Source organism: Saccostrea cucullata, unplaced genomic scaffold (genome assembly GCF_032062105.1).
Source record: "Saccostrea cucullata isolate Sc308-1 unplaced genomic scaffold, CSIRO_AGI_Scuc_v1 ctg4195, whole genome shotgun sequence".
In the NCBI taxonomy this organism is placed as follows: domain Eukaryota; kingdom Metazoa; phylum Mollusca; class Bivalvia; order Ostreida; family Ostreidae; genus Saccostrea; species Saccostrea cuccullata.
In genome coordinates, this window is record NW_026935448.1 from 5,773 (window position 1) to 26,551 (window position 20,779).

Sequence of the window (20,779 nt, forward strand, 5' to 3'; positions counted from 1 at the left end):
AGACTGTCACCTGCCTATCAGGGATACACAAAACAAACAACAACAGCACAGTTCCCCTGGGGTGGCGGGAACTGTTCCCCAGGATGGCAGTAACCTAACCCATACCGAAAAAAGTTATAACTTAGTTATAACTTTTGTAACTAAAAAAAGTTACAAAAAAGTTATAACTAAGTTATCGGAGTTTGGAATGGCATGTTTTAAGTGAGGTATAATTTAGTTATAACTTAGTTACAAAAAAGTTATAACTTTTCACCTTTTATTGAACATAAATACAGCAAGTACATAAAAGTTATAAAAAAGTTATAACTACAAAAAGTTATACTTATTAAAAGTTACACAAAAAGTTATAAAATAGTTACAAAGTTATACTTTAGTTATACCCAAATAAACAGTGGAAAAGTTACAAAAAAGTTATACCCAAAAAAAGTTATGAAAAAGTTACAAAAAAGTTATACCCAGGAAAAGTTATAACTAAAAAAAGTTATACCTATTATAAAGTTATGAAAAAGTTACAAAAAAGTTATACCCCAAGAAAGTTATGAAAAAGTTATAGAAAAGTTATACCTAAAAAAAGTTATAACTGCAAAAAGTTATAACTATAAAAAGTTATACCTATTAATAAAAACTTTCGTAAAAGTTCCAGTGAAATTATACACTGTTAACCTGTTGTGGATTTACTCAGTTATAAGCTTTTAAAAAGCTACTCATTAAAATTTAAAAAAATAAAAAGGTTTTTGAAATTTAAACAAAAAAGATTATTTAAAACATATTAAAGGCAATAACAATTTTACCTAACAAACACGATAAAGATAGCTTGGTTTATTGTCAAATACAACTAAATGAATGCACATGCAATTGTTTTAAAAATTCAAGTGTACCTTATTTTACATCATGTCATCTACAACAGATTGAAATTTCTCTGGTTGTTTTAAAGAATACATTTTTAGCATATAGCAATTAGGGTCTTTGTAAAATTACCTAGCAAACTGCATTCTACTCTTGCTAATTGTATAAACAGACATCACTAATTTTTAAATATTAACACCCTATTTATTTTTGATCTAGCTGTATTTCAAAAAAAAAAGAAAGTTTCTATAAACAGTGATTTCAGTCACAGTTTCTAGCTGCATACCACCCTCCTTGCACAGGTATCCTTGCAGGTGTACAGTTGTTTATCTTTATTATTTGAAGATAAGCTGCACTGAAAGTTGGCTGAGTTAGCTGACAGACTTAGCCATCGTTTGACAGGCCGCACTGGTAGTAGACCAAGTTAGTTGAAGGACTTGGCCATCGTTTGACAGGCCGCACTGGTAGTATACCAAGTTAGCTGACAGACTTAGCCATCGTTTGACAGGCCACACTGGTAGTAGGCCAAGTTAGTTGAAGGACTTGGCCATCGTTTGACAGGCCGCACTGGTAGTTGGTCAAGATAGTTGACGGACTTGGCCATCCCTTGACAGGTCGCATCTGTAGTTGGTCAAGTTAGTTGACGGACTTAAACGTCCCTTGACAAGCCGCACTGGTAGACGGCCAAGTTAGTCAATGGTCTTAACCGTCCCTATATTGACAGGCCGTACTGGTAGTAAGCCGAGACGAACTTGGCCATCTCTTGACATGCGGCACTGGTAGTAGGTTAAGTTAGTTGACGGACTTGACCATCCCTTGAAAAGCAGCTCTGATAGTAAGCCAATCTAGTTGATGGACTTAGTTGTTCAATGACAGGCCGCACTGGTAATAGGCCAAGTTAGTTGAAGGACTTGACAGGCTGCACTGGTAGTCAGCCGAGCTAGTTGATGGACTTGGTCATCCCTTGACAGGCCGCACTGGGTCAGCCGAGCTGGCCGAGGGACTTGGCTGGTGGACTGCATCCCTCATTTTAGCTGGTCAGACGTCTTGGCTGGTGGGCAGTGTGACTGGTAGTCGGCTAAGTTTTCGTTGAAATATGCTTGCAATTTTAACCTTTTCTTCAATTCTGCAAAAAATTGTAAAGGTTCAAAATTTAGATTAAAGATATTTAGATAGTATTTTTCCAGCACTCATTTGCACATCAAATTGAAAACACTCTTCCATATCAATTAATTCAAATTCATTAATTCATCCAAAACATGGAAAATACAAGACTAATTTAAGATTTATACTTACAGGAATCAGTTTTAGATTGAAAGATTTATTGAATTTTGAAATGAAAAAAAATTTACTTTACCTTAAACAAGTAATATTGTGAAGAATTTCATGTACTCCAGGGCAGGACAGATTCAGCTCATGGAAACATCATGTACCAATATTCTGCTTTATAAAAAAAAAAGAAAATTAATGTTAAATTACTCATTTCATTGCATTATTTAACATTGCAGCTATAGATCATGTTATGATCATGCTGATGCGTATAAGGCTTCACAATATTTTAACAGTTCAGGGAATCTATAAACAATTGTGGGAATAAATATGACAAAGAACATATTTGATTAATATACTAAATGCTGAAAAATATTATGCGTTTCAAATACTTTCAATTTGTTTACTTCAGTCTTTGTCATTCGACATACCAATCAAAACAAACAAGAAATCTAAGATTCACACGCCTAGAATTGTGTTCATTCCCAATATTTCTTCTTTTTGGAATGTTATTCCAGAGGTACTAAGTCTACTTTACCAAAATCAATAAAATGTTAGCATAAATATCGCCTTACCAACTGGTTTTATCTCCTTTTTTTCTATCAACACTTTCAACATCCAGACATTCAAATCGTCCATGGAAAAATCCGCGCTCTGTTATTGACCAATCATAGAACTCAAAAACGTCACGTGATCGAAAAAAATAAATAAATAATTCATTATTAATTTATTTTAAATGCAAATAAACCTAATTGTGTAATTTCAACCTTAAATTAAAAATATAAATACCAGTTGGTGTTAAAATTTTGAATTTATCTTAGTATCAACAAAACGGACATCGGAGGCCGGCGGCCGCCATATTTGCCGCCATTTTGAATTTAATATTTGTTTATTTGTGAAAATAACTATTATAACTGGGTTATTTAATTATGCAAACAATAAAATCTACATGTACTAGTCATCTGCTTAAATCTTAATATAAGTGGCAGTCTTTATTCACAACATCGTAATATCTGTTCAACATGAACATGCACATACTCTATGCTGCTGTTTATCTTTTTAGCCACCCATATTACGACTGATTTTCTGCAGATTTCAAACAACCTGTGTAGAATTTACCATTCAGAGATTGTGTAATACCCAAGCTGAAAAATTTACGATGTGTTGGCCACAAAGGTCACCTAGTACAAACACCTGTCTCACAGAAAACAATAGGGAAATTTACACTGTTTTGCACACGAAGACTTCATGAGATTACATTTCATACTGTTTATATCTCTTGCAGTACATTTATATTTCCCAAAATTATGAAATATATTCATTCCCAACTTCAGATGTAAGTGCATTATTATAATTTACAAGACAAATATTATGTCTCATCAGGGTCTCAATAAATACGTATTTTCTAAGAGAGAGAGAGAGAGAAGGAGAGAGAGAGAAATTAATTATTCTCAACTTTAGTTGAAACTTACATGACAAATATCAATTTAAATAGACAATAATATTTATTACACACACATGACATGTACTGTGTACACACCCTCAAACACCACAGAGAGAGAGAGAGAGAGAGAGAGAGAGAGAGTTTCTCATTTATAGATGTAATTCACAAGATTTTATTTCACATCCCTTCTGTTGAACTTGACATGGCTGTGGACAGCATATTTACCGGTATTATGAATGAGAAGTCGATCACTGGTAGTAAACAATATTATTGTTCAGGAATTGACAAAGTTTTCTGCTGCAGTGTTTGAAAAAAAAAAAAAAACACATTTTGAACACGATCAAAATTCATTCAAATTAACACTTAGTTTATATAGTATTTTTGAAAAAAAAAGTTGGTGTCAAGTAGTATCCATTAAATAACCCCCAAAACTTGTAAATTTATACTGGTAATGCTTGAAAATGGCTAAGTTCAGAAAAGTTATGTTTTAGTTATACATGAAAATGACAAAGTCCAGAAAAGTTATGTTTTAGTTATACATGAAAATGGCTAAGTCCAAAAAGTTACATTTTAGTTATACATGAAAATGACAAAGTCCAGAAAAGTTATATTTTAGTTACACATGAAAATGGCTAAGTCCAAAAAGTTACATTTTAGTTATACATGAAAATGACAAAGTCCAAAAAAGTTACATTTTAGTTATAACTTTTTTGTACCTCACAGGCTAGGTATAACTAAGTTATACTTTAGTTATAACTTAGTTATAACTTTTTTCGGTATGGGAAAACCCTTGGCTAGCAAAGATGAGGTCACCTGTGGTTATAAGTTAACATCATGCAGTATCTCAAATGTAACTCGCCAATAAAATTATTTATAATTTGTGAATTACTTTATCTTTCACATTGATAATTTTATTTTAACTACATGACAATGTTGATACTTGCAAAAGTTTTATTCTCACACATCAGCTAGTGTCATGACTTAATATTCAGTTAGTAAAACTTTATGAAAATTGTCTGGTCCTTAATATGTACATTGTACAATGATGTGGTATAGATCACAACATGAAACAAAACAGGAATGGGTCAACATGATCAATGTGGTAACCTCTGTGTGAAAAGGAACATTCAGCAGTCACAATTAAAGATGATAGAGAGATCTGGCTTACACACTCTGGCCTAAATTATGGACAATTTAGAACTCTGCCTTCAACTCTCTACATGTACATCATGTACATGCATCTTCTGAGTAGCCTCAATTACAGACATTGATTTAGAGTCATGGGCTGACAAATAGATTTTTAAGGCACTTGTCAACGGGCAAGTACATGGTCAAAATTCACTTGCCCTACTTGAATTTTTGCTTGCCCTACCATAAACTAAATAATACTGTATTTATAAATATTTTTAAAAAAAAGACTGAGTAGATCATGCAAGCCTCTATACCCAGCTTTAAATCTATGGCTAACATATTGATTTATTTTTTATGGCACTTGCCCACGGGCAAGTGGTTGATAAAATTTCACTTGCCCACTCCTAAAATTCACTAGCCCCGGGTGTCGGGCAATGGGATTTGTCATCCCCTGAGAGTTCTGCTTTTAAACTGTCTACATGAATCTTTAATGTCCTAAATCAAGGACAATTTAGCACTCTGCTTTAAACTCTAGATACATGTATCATATTTATCTCTTAAGGTCACAGTACTAAGATTAGAATATACACAAACAGAACTGAACTTGGAGCAAAGGTATATTGACCTGAAAGCCCAGTGAAAGAATTCAAATACTGATTGACGTATCTGTTAACATACAAACAGTTTAAGAGTTTAAGCCTGGGGGACATAAGACTTAGAAGAGTCTCACTTTCCCACTATTCCTTTGGAAAAAGTGAGACTGAGATCAAAAGTGAGCTCTTTTAAGTCTTATGTCCCCCAGACCTGCTCCCCCAACCCCAATCTAACCACCCTCCCTCAGATTGGTCAAATGAGCTGGTGTCTGTGGTCACAAAGTTTCGCCAATCTTTTTCATGGTCTTACAATACATGTACCGGTACACTTTTCCCTCATTTTTGTCAGCTTAATGTGACATGGTTGCATGTGGATATCAAAATTAATATAACCCACTCAGTTAGGAAAAACTGACAGAAAGTCACCAGAAATTTCATCTGGTCCAGTCACCTCCTGACAGGTGCTCTATACAACCACTGACCCTTTTGAACTCTGCAGTATACATAAACTCATCAACCCAGACTTGTCTGTGGCATATGAATTGGACTGACATAAATTAAAAGTTTAACATCTTTTAATTAGACTCTCTCTCTCTCTCTCTCTCGTCTTCTAGTTTAAAAGTCCCTTGCTTTATTTTTCAACAAACTGTTGTGGTTAATATTCTGTTTTTCTCCACTGACTTTTTATTTAGGTCAGACAAATGATGTACATAGAGTTGACCTCAATTCATATGCTAAACAGTTAAAGTGCTGAATGTTTGTAATACTTGAGATCTGTGCCTTTAAAAATCAAAAATGAAATTTTCTAATTAAAGGCAAAAATCTCTTCAGATTTGATGAGAATGAAAGCTTTAAATGCCAAACTTTCACCATGATTACCTCCTAAATACAAAAAAGTTTTGACTTCTAATTATAAATTTCTTAATAAATTCTTAACAAAGCTCTGGTATCTGTTTTGAAAGGGATTGGGTGGAGGGGGCATCCACGATGCAACATTTGTCACTATGAGTATGAATTACACAATAAACATGATAAATAACATTACTTTTGGTCATGCAGCTGTTGGTCTCTTCATTTTACAAATATCCATATATACCGTCTACGAATTTGGTCATTTTTGTGGTTGTGGCTTTATTGATAAATCAAAGAATTTAAATAGAATGGCTATAATAAATACAAACTCCCAGGCTAACAAATCACTGCTTATCAATGAAATAAATTTGACACAATCACACATGGTCGATCAGATGTGAATATCATTCGCCTCATCACGATTTTCTAAACATCCCAACTCGAATTACAATAATGTAAAACAAAGAAATGGCTCTTTTACCTTCTTTTTGATGACGAGCTCATCTGGAAAGATTAAATCCTCTTTGTTGTGTTGAAATATTCACAAAAATGTCTGAAAAATATTTACCAGTTTCTATTTTATGCACTTCCTGTGGATGAAACCGGATATAGCTCAAGCGCCACAACTCGTGTTTTCTCAATGGTTCGAGACATCGTGACCTTAACCTTGTTAGCCTTGTGTACGAGCAACGGATTTTAACAGAAGGCTGAGAACCTAATTAATTAATCATAATTCTGTAATTTTTTTTTTGATTATTGAATGATACCAACACATGCATGAAAAACGCGGTTGCACTTAGGTCTAAGGCATAACACTGAGAGAAAAGAAAAACGATTGGTTCACACAAAACTGTTCACCGTCCCATTTACTTAACCCTAGAGTTCACGTGAGGTCAAATTTCATTGATAGAGCGCAAGGTGATGAAAGGAAAATTTGATTTATGTTGTGATACCCCTGTTTTTGAAAATAAAATGAGTCGTAGCAAGATTTCTATTAGGCCTACCCTAAAATGAGGAATTCGAAATTTTTTATCAGTTGGTTTAAATTAATTAACAATAAAGAGGTTATACATTCTAATATAAAATGAAAAAAAATTATATTCAACACTTTAAATAGGCTATTCATCGGCTAATCATATGTACAAGTCATAATACTGAATGAAAAAAAGAAATCAGACAATTTTTAATTGTACAACTTCTCTTTCTTGTATATGCGACATTTATTATATTATTTTTTTAGCCTGGATAAACGAAACAAATAATTTTTAAAAAGAATAAATTTAAGTTTTTGGGTTAAGGTTACGTTCAAGTTTCAACACTAAATATCATAACAAAATATGCTGTTTTAATGCATATGACATTATGTATCTTTAAATTTATACGTAATTAATTATTTGGGGAATGTTAAAGATTGAAATGGTAAATTTGCCTATGACTTTTTGTATAATTTTCTGCTTAATATACATGTATTATTAATAAACATCTATGTTTTTAATGTACAGTATATATGGTATATAATATATCCACACTCATGGTATTGTTACGTCTTGCCCATTATGACGTCACAATTACAAAGAGGTGTTGTGTCACGGGCACCTGACGTTACTTATATTTCTTGTAAAAATATACCCCCTGCCGAATATTATTATAATATTATTATTAGGTGGGGGTATATTTTTTCATTACAAGAAAAATAAGTAACATCATGTACGTGTCTGCGGTTGGTGTGTCTGCTTTTAGACAGTCCACGTCTGTCCGAGTTTTTTCAAGTTTATACAAAGAAAGTCCAGGTCTTCCCACATTTATATACTTTGATCACAGGTACTTGTATTGAAGATAAATTTTTAAGTCATAGTATAATAATTATTATACTAATGGGTTGAAAATTTATTCCCGAAAGAAGTGCTTGTTACTTTGACACGTGATGCCACATGAACCAATGGCAAATCTCATTAAAATGTATGAAAATAATAGTAGGGTTTATCTATAGATGGGCGAGAAATCAAAAGAATATAACACATTTTTTTAAAAACGCATATTAGTGTACACAAGCACAACCAAAACCATCAGAGGTGAGATCAGATGCTAATGAGGATTGAAGATCCCATGTCGACCAATCTGCCCTGTACTCCTTGTCACGATTGCGAGAACAACAAAGAAATCCATAGACACTGAATTCATTGACCACAGAATGTACTGAATAATGACCTAACATGGTATAAAAAAATCACTCAGCATTTTACCCAATAATATAGGTTTATTTGATGACAAGGTCATTGTAATGACCATAAAGCTTGCCAAACGATATCTTTAAACGAGACTGTTTATATTCTTGTATCATCAACTTGTTTGTCAATAGCTGCCCCGTTTTAGACATTGCTCATAAGCTTAAAAAAGACGCTGCTCTTCACTCGAAAAATTTGTAATCGCGACTTAATGTGTACCGGACAAGATATAAAGTTGATGTTTGACGACAAACCAGAAAGTTATCATGGCTTGAAAAGATAGTTATCTTGACTTGACGCGATTTCTTATGTTGGTTAAAAATAATGTGGATGGCATAAATATGCCACCATAACACTCGAAAAATTTGAGTCTTTCTTTTTTTCGGTAGCATTTTTAAATGCAATAATTTGCATACTAGAGTTCTACCATGCTGCAACAAAATTTGCGAGGCTAAGCTGCCTATAAGTTAAAAAAAATGTATATATTTAAAATTATATTAAAACTACAGTAAAAAATAAAAAAACTATTCTATCGAAAAATGAGATGATGGTGTTTGAAAAGGCGATGTAGCTACAAAATAATTAAATAAATGGCTTTCCATCGCAAAGTGAAAAGGATTTTTAATCTATTTAAAATCACAAATTAATTTATTAATGGCGTAATTGAAGCCTTTTTAATTCATGCAATTTGTAAATTTGTACTTAATATACTCTCGCACATCTAACATGCACTGAATAATATTGTTGCATGAGATATTATTTAGAGCAACCAGCAAACACAGCATGATCAGGGCTTTTTTGATGTGCATATATTAAAAAATATATTTTCACAATGTCATATGAATTTTTTTCTCTTGGAAAAAAGTATAAGCAATGCAAACTCTTTGTTATGGACATGACAGTCCTTTAGATGACTTTCATCCGACTTTCAACAACACTAGGATGATATTTAAATAATTTTTATACACCCCACATTTGTATGGTTATTTTGATATTATTTCAGTAAAATAATTTTACAAGCATACTTGTGTAGCTCCCAAAAAGAAAATGCTAATTAAAAATGCTAATTAAAAAAGCGACATTGTAGGTGATTATAATTATCTGCTATAAATAAAAATGCCACTACATTATCATCGCGTAAAGGTTAAAAGAATTAGAGGACGACGACGAAAAATTACGATTTACCGGTACTTGAAGGTCATTGACAGCCTTCCCACCTGTAATTTTTGTTCTCATTACCATAAGCACTCCCCATCTTAATTGTTAAAAAAATATATATCTACTATACTACAGTATAGTAGATATATATATTTTTTAACAATTAAGATGGGGAGTGCCTATGCTCATTACACTAGTGTACTAAATGCGATCATTTACCTCCAGTGTTTTATTATAAAATCTGTTAATTTTAATATCTACAAATTACTAAGTTAATTTAACAGCTAATATCTTTTTTTGAACACACGCATTGAAATAAATGGGTACCTTATGATTGATAAAAAATTAATGAGAAAGATCGACCGAATTTCTTTTTTAAAAAAGTGCGGAATGATTTAACAACGCGGAAGTTAAAAACAAAGACTGCAGATCTATCGACTATCCTCTCCTGCCTGTTTACAACAAGTCACGTTCAAATGCGCACTTACCACGGGTCTCACGAAAAGTGCAAGAGTATAATTACAACATTAATCTGAAGCATTTCTTCACTTTTTAAAATTTGTATAATATATTTTTTTTTAATTTAGTGCAGCAACTGGGGACATCATTATTAGTGACACTTTGTAAAATATCTTGTTTCCTCTCTCTTTCTCTATCTTACTTATATAGAATATATACAATTTGAAACAAGTTTGAATTAAAACAAAGCAATTTGCAAATGATATGCACTCTTTTACAATGAGAATCGGCGGGGATCTAAATTTCGTATTTATAACAAGTAACAGCTTTTCAAAAAGCTTGCCTGACTAATGCCATCAATATCTATAGAACCTATTGGTCTCATCCGAATGACGATCTCCACGTTCCGCTGTGGATTCGAACCCGAGACTACGCGAGTCTAAAAATGGTTGAAGAGGATGAAGTCAATAAGGGAAATAAAGTAATTGTGTTAACTATAAGAAACTGGGAATCGTAACGGTTATGACTGACAGGCAGAATATCTTTACTAGTTTCTTGGGTAGGCAGGGTATCAACGATTGTTGGAACTGTACGATAAATAAAGCCCGTTATGCATAATGACTAAATAAACTTAACGGTAATATATGAATGGCGAAAGGCGTGGATTCAGGAAGTTTTTCCCAGAGATGGGGGTGGGGGGGTGGGGTGGGTCCAGGTCCACATAAGAAATAATTGTAAGGGCAAAAAATTAATAAACTCCCTCAATCCTAAAATGTGAGAGGGCACTTTCTTAAATCTATATTCTGTTTTTGTAGAAGGAACCCCTGTAGGAGGGGGAGGGGTATGATCAGATCTATATTTGGCCAGTTCATCCTCTTAAGAAGTTTTTGTTCGTTTCGTTTTTATTACTTTTAATGATGTAACTTCTAACTCACTTCACAATATCACCGAAATGTTTTTTTTTCCAAAGCTCGATTAATCCGACAAAAAAAAAACAAACTTCATATAATTCATGCGTTTTCATTTGCATTCAACAGAACAGTCCAGCTGGAAAAAGGCGCCAAAAGGACTTACACGTGACCTTTTGGCGCAAAATGACTGTGTCATCCCTTACCTCGAAGACAAATGGACTAATCCAGAAGTATAGAAACGCAGAAAAAAGGTCAAACGGACAACTCGCATGAAATAAATAGCTGCATGCAAAAAACTAACGGAAATAAAAGCATCAATATATTGTATCAGTAATATGTTTTTTTTCCTTCAAACTGTTGTAGTTGAAATGCAGGAAACAAAATCCGATGATATTCAGCATGCACAAAATTTTGCTGGCTAACTGTGACCTCTTAAATTAGCTTCGCACCTAGGAAATATTGATCCTTAGTACTGCCGGAGCCTTGACGTCAGGCAATAATATCTTCAGCGTCGAGTGTCTTGAATTTTCTTTATTGAAGTTTATGAAACAAGAATATCAGCAGTCTCGTTTGAACTCAAAATTTCGTAAGTTCTATGGTCGATACAATGACTTTGTCAGCAAATACAATTTATCATTTAGTCAAATGCTGACTGACGGTTTTTCATACTTAATGAATATATTGTAAGTCCATTATTTATACACTGAATTGTCCACGGATTTTCTAGTTATATACCGGTCATGAAAAGGAGCACACGGCGAGTGTGACCGGTCGGCAGTGGATGCTCACTCCTCCATGGCTCCTGATCCCAACTCTGATGATTTGAAGGTCCGTGTTTGCTCTGCTCTTGTTTGTTATTGTATCTGCAAAATTATTCCCCCACCTCGTTTCTTAATTACAGCATATTTCACATCATCGTCCTAAATCCGAGGTTGGTCTCGCTTTTGCTGTAAAGGAGGCAACTTGAAGACTGACTGTGGGGATTTCATATCTCTTTTTTTTTATTTTAAACTAGTTTGTTCCACAGGTACTTGTGGACAGGACCTTCCCCACTTTATTTAACTCTGGGGCTTGTTGGACTTTTTTTTTCACAAATTATATTTATTACTCTTATTCACCATATGTACAATATGAACAAATCGTCAAAACTCCAAAACAAAATATAGTTTCTTAAAGAAATGTCCAATAAGCCCCGGGGTTGAATATCGAGGGGGGTCCTGTCCACAAGTACCTGTGGTTTGTGCATTTGTACGTCCATGAAAGACTTAATTATTATGTCATATTAAATTATATTATACTTCAATACTATCTAATTGTAATATTGTAACAATTGTACCATATGTATATGCCCAATGAGAGTCCTTGATTGATGAATAAACAATATTATATACGCATATAGGACAGATCTCGAGTTCCTTGGCTTATTTTTGTAATCCCTGTATAAATCCTTGGATTCATCTGATAAGATACGAGTTTATGTTCTCAGTATAATGTATGCTGATCCCAGTCTTTGCGAATCATTTTACTTTTTTAACTATCTAAAAAATCAATTTATATTGTAAAATTTGTTTAAACTGTGTATTTATGTAAGTTGAAATGCCTTTCGGGACCCTTGATTGGTAATAAAATATCTGTTATCTTGTGCACGTACTTTTGATTCAATGGTAAATAAAATATCCTCAGATTTTGTACACGTATTTTTGATTGGCAAAAATATCATGCAATTTGTATATGCATTTTTGATTGGTAAATAAAATTGTATTAAATATATGGAGATAACGAATGGTGTTCAAGCTCAGAACTCTATTAAACATTAATAAAAAATAGAAGCAGATCAAACACTGACCTTCTAAACATCATAAGTGGGGTCAGGTGCCATGGAGGAGTGAGCATCCCCTGCTGACCGGTTACACCCGTTGTGTGCTCCTTGTCATGATCGGGAAATAAAGGGAAAATCCGTCGTCAATTCAGTGTATAAATAATGCACAAACAAATAGTATGAAAAACGTCAGTCAGCATGTGACTCCATGATAAATCGTAATTGCTGAAGTCATTGTTTCGACCATAGAACTTACGAAATGATGACTTTAAACGAGACTGCTGGTATTCTTGTTTCATCAGCTTCTTTGTCAATAATTTACCTCGTTTTAGAAATTGTTCATACGTAGAGCATGTTTTTGTGTTTTGAATCAACTTAGATATATACACTCTTGGAAATCCCTTGGTTACCAATTGCGCTCCGTTATTAGCAGACCTATTTTGTGTTTATATGAAGCAGAGTTTGTGCAAAATTGTATACATGAAAAGAAGAAAACACTTGCTGTGGTCTTCCACGCGACATTTAGATATATCGGCGACGTATGTCAATTAACAATGTTAATTTCAATTCTTATGTCGATACAATATATCCTGGTGAGCTTGAGATAAAAAGATACCATAGAGTCTGACACAGCTGTTTCATTTTTAAATATTTCACTTGAATAATACGTAAATATTAATCTAACAACCAAGCTCTATGATTAACGTGATGACTTTTCTATCGTCAACTTCCCTTACTTATGCAGCAATATATCTTCATCGCCTGCATACGGAGTTAATATAATTGCATATCAGTTGATTCGATACGCAAAAGCAAGACAAAATTCATATAATTTTCATACTACAACTAAAAACAAGACGGTTAATGGCAAATAATATTAAAGATTTGAATAAAAAACACAAAAGAGCACATTTTTAACGATATGATTGTGGTTGAACCTAAAAATTAACGTCATTACGACATCGGCAACATTCTTGCCGGGCAGCGGTAGACAAATTTTCTAACAGTACAGCACAAAGTCTACAGATATCTATATGTACTTATCTGTATCTATATGTACTTGGCTTCCAGATGAGGATAAATAATCATAACTTCATATATAGCTAACAAAGATATACCTGTAAATCACCAGATCACAGTATACATTCGGCTGCCATTACTGAAAACAAGGTAAATGGTTTGATTTTTAAAGAAATCTGATATAAAGTAGATTTTTTCATTTTTTTTAAACGTATTCACAATTTAAACTGCTATTATCATTGTTATATATCAATAGTCGGAATGCTCCATATTTTTGCACAGCTGTATCTGTATTTTTCATCTGTCGCTTTGTAAAGTCCAACAGGGTCATTTGAGGCTCCTGTGACGTTTCATATCGTCGATCTGACTGTCGGCGACAGTTTGAGAGGGAAGGGACAATCTCCTGAAAAACTCTAACAAGGAAAAATATAAAGAGTCTACAAAATTAAATTCCTTAATTCTTGGGGGCGTGTAGGGGGTATTAGGTGCAGTACTGTAGCTCCCCGAAATAAAAAATCTTGACAAATATATTTTTTTCGGAGAGCTACAGTTCAGCAGCTAAGGGGGAATTAATATGACCCTACTTTTGATAATCTTTAAATAAGCAATGGAACTTATATTGCCATAGCTAGCAACAACTAGAAGGACACAAGCTGCATCGACATGCAAATTTACAATGTTCAAGTTTTTAAAAATCTCTCTCTCTCTCTCTCTCTCTCTCTCTCTCGTACCCTTTGAGTTCTTTAACTTTTTAAATGAAATATCTTAGATATTTTCATTGACACATTTTAAACAAAATATATAGTAAATAACGTTTTATTTGTGAGAACTTCATTTTTGCCTAATTATGCGAGGCAATGTGCGCACGAAGATTTCATTCTCCTATTTAGTATTCCGTCGAGCAATACCCTCAATTCGAGAAAATCTATCTCTACAACAGAGTTTATGATTATCTCGCGAAAAGAAGATGTCGCTAAAATTCCGTAATCCACAGTAATTAAATATCTAAAATATAACTTAAATCAAACATTTTATTAAAAAAAAATCGCACTCATTGATAGTAGTGTCTCTGAGTAGACTTATCTGGAATGCAACATAGAAGTTGTATTTAAAAGAACACGTTTTTTTTTGTTCTAAAAAATACAAATTTTAATTCACTGTAAACTGGTGTATTAACTTTACTTCAGGGTAACATTTACAAGCGATGGACCCCCGTACCAGTGCCCAGGACGTTATGCGATGTGACCTGTGTGAGACCGCTATGGTACAGATGCACTGTGATACATGTCTTGTCAACCTTTGCACAGCTTGCGTAGGGAAACATATGATTTCTGATAAATTCAAGGATCACAAAGTCGTCGAATTTCAGGACAGGAAATCTACTCTCCTCTATCCTAGATGTAAAATTCACGAGGATAACAGTTGTGAGTTGCAATGTAAGGAATGCAATATTCCAGTTTGTTCCGCTTGTATTGCCTCCAGAAAACACAAAGAACATAAGGTCTACTTGCTAAAAGACATTATTGACAAAAAGAAGGCAGCGATCCAGACAGAAATTAATGAACTAGTGGGATCCATCTATCCAACTTACTTGAACATAGCTGCAGATTTACAAAACACATTGAGTCATTTTGATATGGAATACATGTATGAAGAACCTCCAATAACCATAACGATGCATGGAGGAAAAACATGCACAGAAATTGAAAAACCTGTCCAGAAACTTAAAACTGAAGATGATGAAATGAAAAACAAACATAAGGAAACTCTGAAAAAACATTTATTAGATATGAGTATTTGCATCTCTAACATAAATCATTATGTTGAATATTTGCACAATTTACTGGATTCTAATGATGTATTCAAAGTATTAAACTTCCAAATAGGCTCTGCGAAATATAGAATATTACCATCTAATCCTAATCTAAGCACAGCACAATTCTCACCACATGTTTTACAAGGACAGATCTCTAAGATGTTTGGAAAAATGAAACCAACATCAATAACAGGTGAAGAACATGGTTATAGTTTGGAAAATGGCCAGGAATCATTAGAAGCTGTATCCTCCCCCATAAAAGAGAACTTACCAGAAAATGGATCTTCTACCCCAGTCAGACGAGTGCTTGATGATCCAAAAATTCTCAAAAACTTTGGAACAGGGTACACAAGAGAGCAAATGGGCACGAAGTAAAAAGAACAAACCGGCACTGATTATAAACAAAAGGAATGTGACACTGATTATAAAAGAAAGGAGTGTGACACTGATAATGGAAGAAAGAAGTGTGACACTAAGTATATAGAAAAGGACTGGAAGTGGGGCACGTATTATGGAAGAAAGGAGTGTGACACTGATTATGAAAAGAAGGAGTGTGACAATGATTATGGAAGAAAGGAGTGTGACACTGATTATGGAAGAAAGGAGTGTGACACTAAGTATGAAGAAAAGGACTGGCAGTGGGGCACGGATTATGGAAGAAAAAAGTGTGACACTGATTATGGAAGAAAGGAGTGTGACACTGATTACGAAAAGAAGGAGTGTGACAATGATTATGGAAGAAAGGAGTGTGACACTAAGCATATGAAAAAGGACTGGCAATGGGGCAGTGATTATGGAAGAAAGGAGTGTGACACTGATTACGAAAAGAAGGAGTGTGACAATGATTATGGAAAGAAGGAGTGTAACACTGATTATGAAAAGAGGGACTGTGACACTGATTATGGAAGAAAGGAGTGTGACACTGATTATGGAAGAAAGGAGTGTGACACTGATTATGAAAAGAAAGAGTGTGACAATGATTATGAAAAGAAGGAGTGTGACACTAAGTTTATAGAAAAGGACTGGAAGTGGGGCACTGATTATGGAAGAAAGGAGAGTGACACGGGTTATGGAAGAAAGGAGTGTGACACTGATTATGGAAGAAAGGAGTGTGACACTAAGTATGTAGAAAAGGACTGGCAGTGGGGCAGTGATTATGGAAGAAAGGAGTGTGACACTAAGTATGTAGAAAAGGACTGGAAGTGGGGCACTGATTATGGAAGAAAGGAGAGTGACACGGGTTATGGAAGAAAAGAGTGTGACACTGATTATGGAAGAAAGGAATGTTACACTGATTACGAAAAGAAGGAGTGTGACACTGATTATGGAAGAAAGGAGTGTTACACTAAGTATATAGAAAAGGACTGGCAGTGGGGCACTGATTATGGAAGAAAGGAGTGTGACACTAATTATGGAAGAAAGGAGTGTGACACTGATTACGAAAAGAAGGAGTGTGACAATGATTATGGAAGAAAGGAGTGTGACAATGAAAATGGAAGAAAGGAGTGTGACACTAAGTATATAGAAAAGGACTGGCAGTGGGGCACTGATTATGGAGGAAAGGAGTGTGACACTGATTATGAAAAGGAGTGTCAAACGGATTATGAAAAGAAGGAGTGTAACACTGATTATGAAAAGAAGGAGTGTGACACTAAGTATATAGAAAAGGACTGGCATTGGGGCACTGATTATGGAAGAAAGGAATGTTACACTGATTATGAAAAGGAGTGTGATACGGATTATGAAAAGAAGGAGTGTAACACTGATTACGAAAAGAAGGAGTGTGACAATGATTATGGAAGAAAGGAGTGTGACACTGAGTATATAGAAAAGGACTGGAAGTGGGGCACTGATTATGGAAGAAAAGAATGTGACACTGATTATGAAAAGAAGGAGTGTGACACTGATTATGGAAGAAAGGAGTGTGACACTGATTATGAAAAGAAGGAGTGTGATACTGATTATGAAAAGAAGGAGTGTGACACTAAGTATATAGAAAAGGACTGGAAGTGGGGCACTGATTATAGAAGAAAGGAGAGTGACACGGGTTATGGAAGAAAGGAGTGTGACACTGATTATGGAAGAAAAGAGTGTGACACTAAGTATGTAGAAAAGGACTGGCAGTGGGGCAGTGATTATGGAAGAAAGGAGTGTGACACTAAGTATGTAGAAAAGGACTGGCAGTGGGGCAGTGATTATGGAAGAAAGGAGTGTGACACTGATTTTGGAAGAAAGGAGTGTGACACTAAGTATATAGAAAAGGACTGGCAGTGGGGCAGTGATTATAGAAGAAAGGAGTGTGACAATGATTATGGAAGAAAGGAGTGTGACACTAAGTATGTAGAAAAGGACTGGCAGTGGGGCAGTGATAATGGAAGAAAGGAGTGTGACACTGATTATGGAAGAAAGGAGTGTGACACTAAGTATATAGAAAAGGACTGGAAGTGGGGTAGTGATTATGGAAGAAAGGAGTGTGACACTAAGTATATAGAAAAGGACTGGAATTGGGGCACTGATTATGGAAGAAAGGAGTGTTGCACTAATTACGAAAAGAAGGAGTGTGACAATGATTATGGAAGAAAGGAGTGTGACACTAAGTATGTAGAAAAGGACTGGCAGTGGGGCAGTGATTATTTAAGAAAGGAGCGTGACACTGATTACGAAAAGAAGGAGTTTAACACTGATTATGGAAGAAAGGAGAGTGACACTGATTATGAAAGAAAGGAGTGTGACACTGATTATAAAAGGAAGGACTGTGACCCCGATTACGAAAAGAAGGACTGTGACACTGATTATGGAAGAAAGGAGTGTGACACTGATTATGGAAGAAAGGAGTGTGACACTGATTACGAAAAGAAGGAGTGTGACAATGATTATGGAAGAAAGGAGTGTGACACTGATTATGGAAGAAAGGAGTGTGACACTAAGTATATAGAAAAGGACTGGCAGTGGGGCACTAATTATGGAAGAAAGGAGTGTGACACTGATTATGAAAAGGAGTGTGACACTGATTATGGAAGAAAGGAGTGTGACACTGATTATGAAAAGAAGGAGTGTGGCACTAAGTATATAGAAAAGGACTGGCAGTGTTGCACTGATTATGGAAGAAAGGAGTTTAACACTGATTATGAAAGAAAGGAGTGTGACACTGATTATAAAAGGAAGGACTGTGACACCGATTACGAAAAGAAGGACTGTGACACTGATTACGAAAAGAAGGAGTGTGACAATGATTATGGAAGAAAGGAGTGTGGCACTGATTATGGAAGAAAGGAGTGTGACACTAAGTATATAGAAAAGGACTGGCAGTGGGGCACTAATTATGGAAGAAAGGAGTGTGACACTGATTATGAAAAGAAGGAGTGTGACACTGATTATGAAAAGAAGGAGTGTGACACTAAGTATATAGAAAAGGACTGGCAGTGTTGCACTGATTATGGAAGAAAGGAGTTTAACACTGATTATGAAAGAAAGTAGTATGACACCGATTATGAAAAGAAGGAATGTGACACTGATTATGAAAAGAAGGAGCATGACACTGATTACGAAAGAAAGGAATGTGACACTGATTATGGAAGAAAGGAGTGTGACACTGATTATTGAAAAAAGGAGTGCGACACTGATTATGAAAAGAAGGTGTGTGACACTGATTATGAAAAGAAGGAGTGTGACACTAAATATGTAGAAAAGGACTGGAAGTTGATCACTGATTCTAGACGAAAGAACTGTGACGCTGATGTCATTTGAAACAGACTACTAATATTAGTGAAGCATTTGAGTAAACAAATAATGAATTTAGAAATATTACAAAGATACTGACCAAATGTTTGCCGTGCGATATTTTTTGTTTACTGATTAATTTTTATACATTTATTGATTTGGTTCGAGAGGAACATGCGTTTTGTTGGACCCAAGAACCAAACTGTTGCCTGAGGTAGTTAGGCCGAAGGCAACAGTTTTGTTCGAGGGTCCAACAAAACGCATTTTGCAGGAGAAACCAGACAATAAATGTTTTTTTAATACCTTTCACTTTTTATTATAACATTTTATAAATGAAAACAATTTATTTGCGACAAAACTTTATTTGAAACAGGTGCATGAGAAAAAAGAATTATGGATATACTATAAAACTAAGTCAGTTTGTATGTTTGTTAAAGACAATGGTGCACTGGTTGAAGCTGCACGAATTAAAGTCTTGATTTTGAGCATTTTTTTTCTTTTGGAGAATATCGAGGTTTGTTGGCAGCATTGGTATTTGTAATAAATCTAGGTCAGTCAAATTCAATACAGATTCGGACGAAGTTGCCTGCTCGGTGGTTCTTATTTTCACAGAGATGCGAAGAATAATGCTTTAGACTCGTCTCTGATTTATGTTTTGATATTCCGATGATATGTCTACCCTCATAGCCGCCCTCGTCAAGTAAGGTAATACATGTGGCCCTGATGCAGTGATTAGCATAAACAAACGATACGTTTGCATCTATACTTATTGTAGCCATCATACCAAACTCCTGCTTGATCCGCCACATCTATTTTAGGTCTCTGCCAGAGAAACTCGAACGCTCGATACAGCTTTGATACAAGTATGTATTTCTCAAACTCTTGACGGGGCGTGCTGGATTACCTATATAATTAAAGGAGTACCAATAAACTTATTTTCTATTCAAAATAACCATACTGTATGAGTATATAAAGTCGCAGACACCTGTTTTTTATATTAGTAAAACCGTCTCTAATTAACATGCATGAAATTCTAGCCCAAGTAGAAATAAACTTATCGGGGTTTTCGTACATTCTACATTCTAGCGGCCCTCTTATCCTGGTCTCCTACAGCTTCACGATGATTTTTAGTAAGCCTTGAGACATTGGTTCCGACATATCGTCTCCCCTCTGTGTCCATACGAATTTGGTAATCCGTGGGTTTCATGTTTCGTAGATTTTCCCTTCCTCGGTTACAGAAAAACATCATTATTTCAAAAGAAACTTTTTGTTGTAATGTTCTTGGTGTAGACGTATCAAATACATTTGATTCGTACAGTTTTTTAATATCATCGTCAGAAATGGGAGTTTTTTGTTCTGTTTGCATACCTTCCTTTTTTATTTTCACCAAACAAACACCTGAACATGTCTTTAGCGCTTTTAAAATCATTGTCATTTATAATTATATTTATAATGTCCCACTTGTACAATTTAAGAAACACTCTCTGCAATCCAAATCTCATAGTAGATCTCACAT

General features: G+C 34.6%; 1 protein-coding gene and 1 long non-coding RNA gene across 2 annotated transcripts; one reads left to right on the forward strand and one right to left on the reverse strand.

Annotated features, from left to right (window-relative positions):
• Positions 1-264: 264 nt before the first annotated feature.
• Positions 265-2,736, reverse strand: LOC134242899 (uncharacterized). The gene is made up of 3 exons (XR_009986938.1): positions 2,691-2,736; positions 2,204-2,289; positions 265-1,972 (listed from the first exon to the last, which is right to left on the reverse strand). It is a non-coding gene; the product is annotated as an uncharacterized LOC134242899 (long non-coding RNA).
• Positions 2,737-15,402: 12,666 nt separating this feature from the next.
• On the forward strand, positions 15,403-19,020 carry LOC134242904 (uncharacterized). Its single transcript, XM_062725108.1, has 2 exons — positions 15,403-15,887; positions 15,975-19,020. The coding sequence occupies exons 1-2, from the start codon at positions 15,403-15,405 to the stop codon at positions 19,018-19,020; spliced, it is 3,531 nt and encodes a 1,176-aa protein (XP_062581092.1).
• Positions 19,021-20,779: the final 1,759 nt, after the last annotated feature.

Coding starts and splice junctions, on each gene's coding strand:
- LOC134242904 (XM_062725108.1), top strand. CDS start 15,403: ATGCATGGAGGAAAAACATGCACAGAAATTGAAAAACCTGTCCAGAAA. Junction 15,888..15,974: donor CTCAAAAACTTTGGAACAGG/GTACACAAGAGA, acceptor TGATTATAAAAG/AAAGGAGTGTGACACTGATA.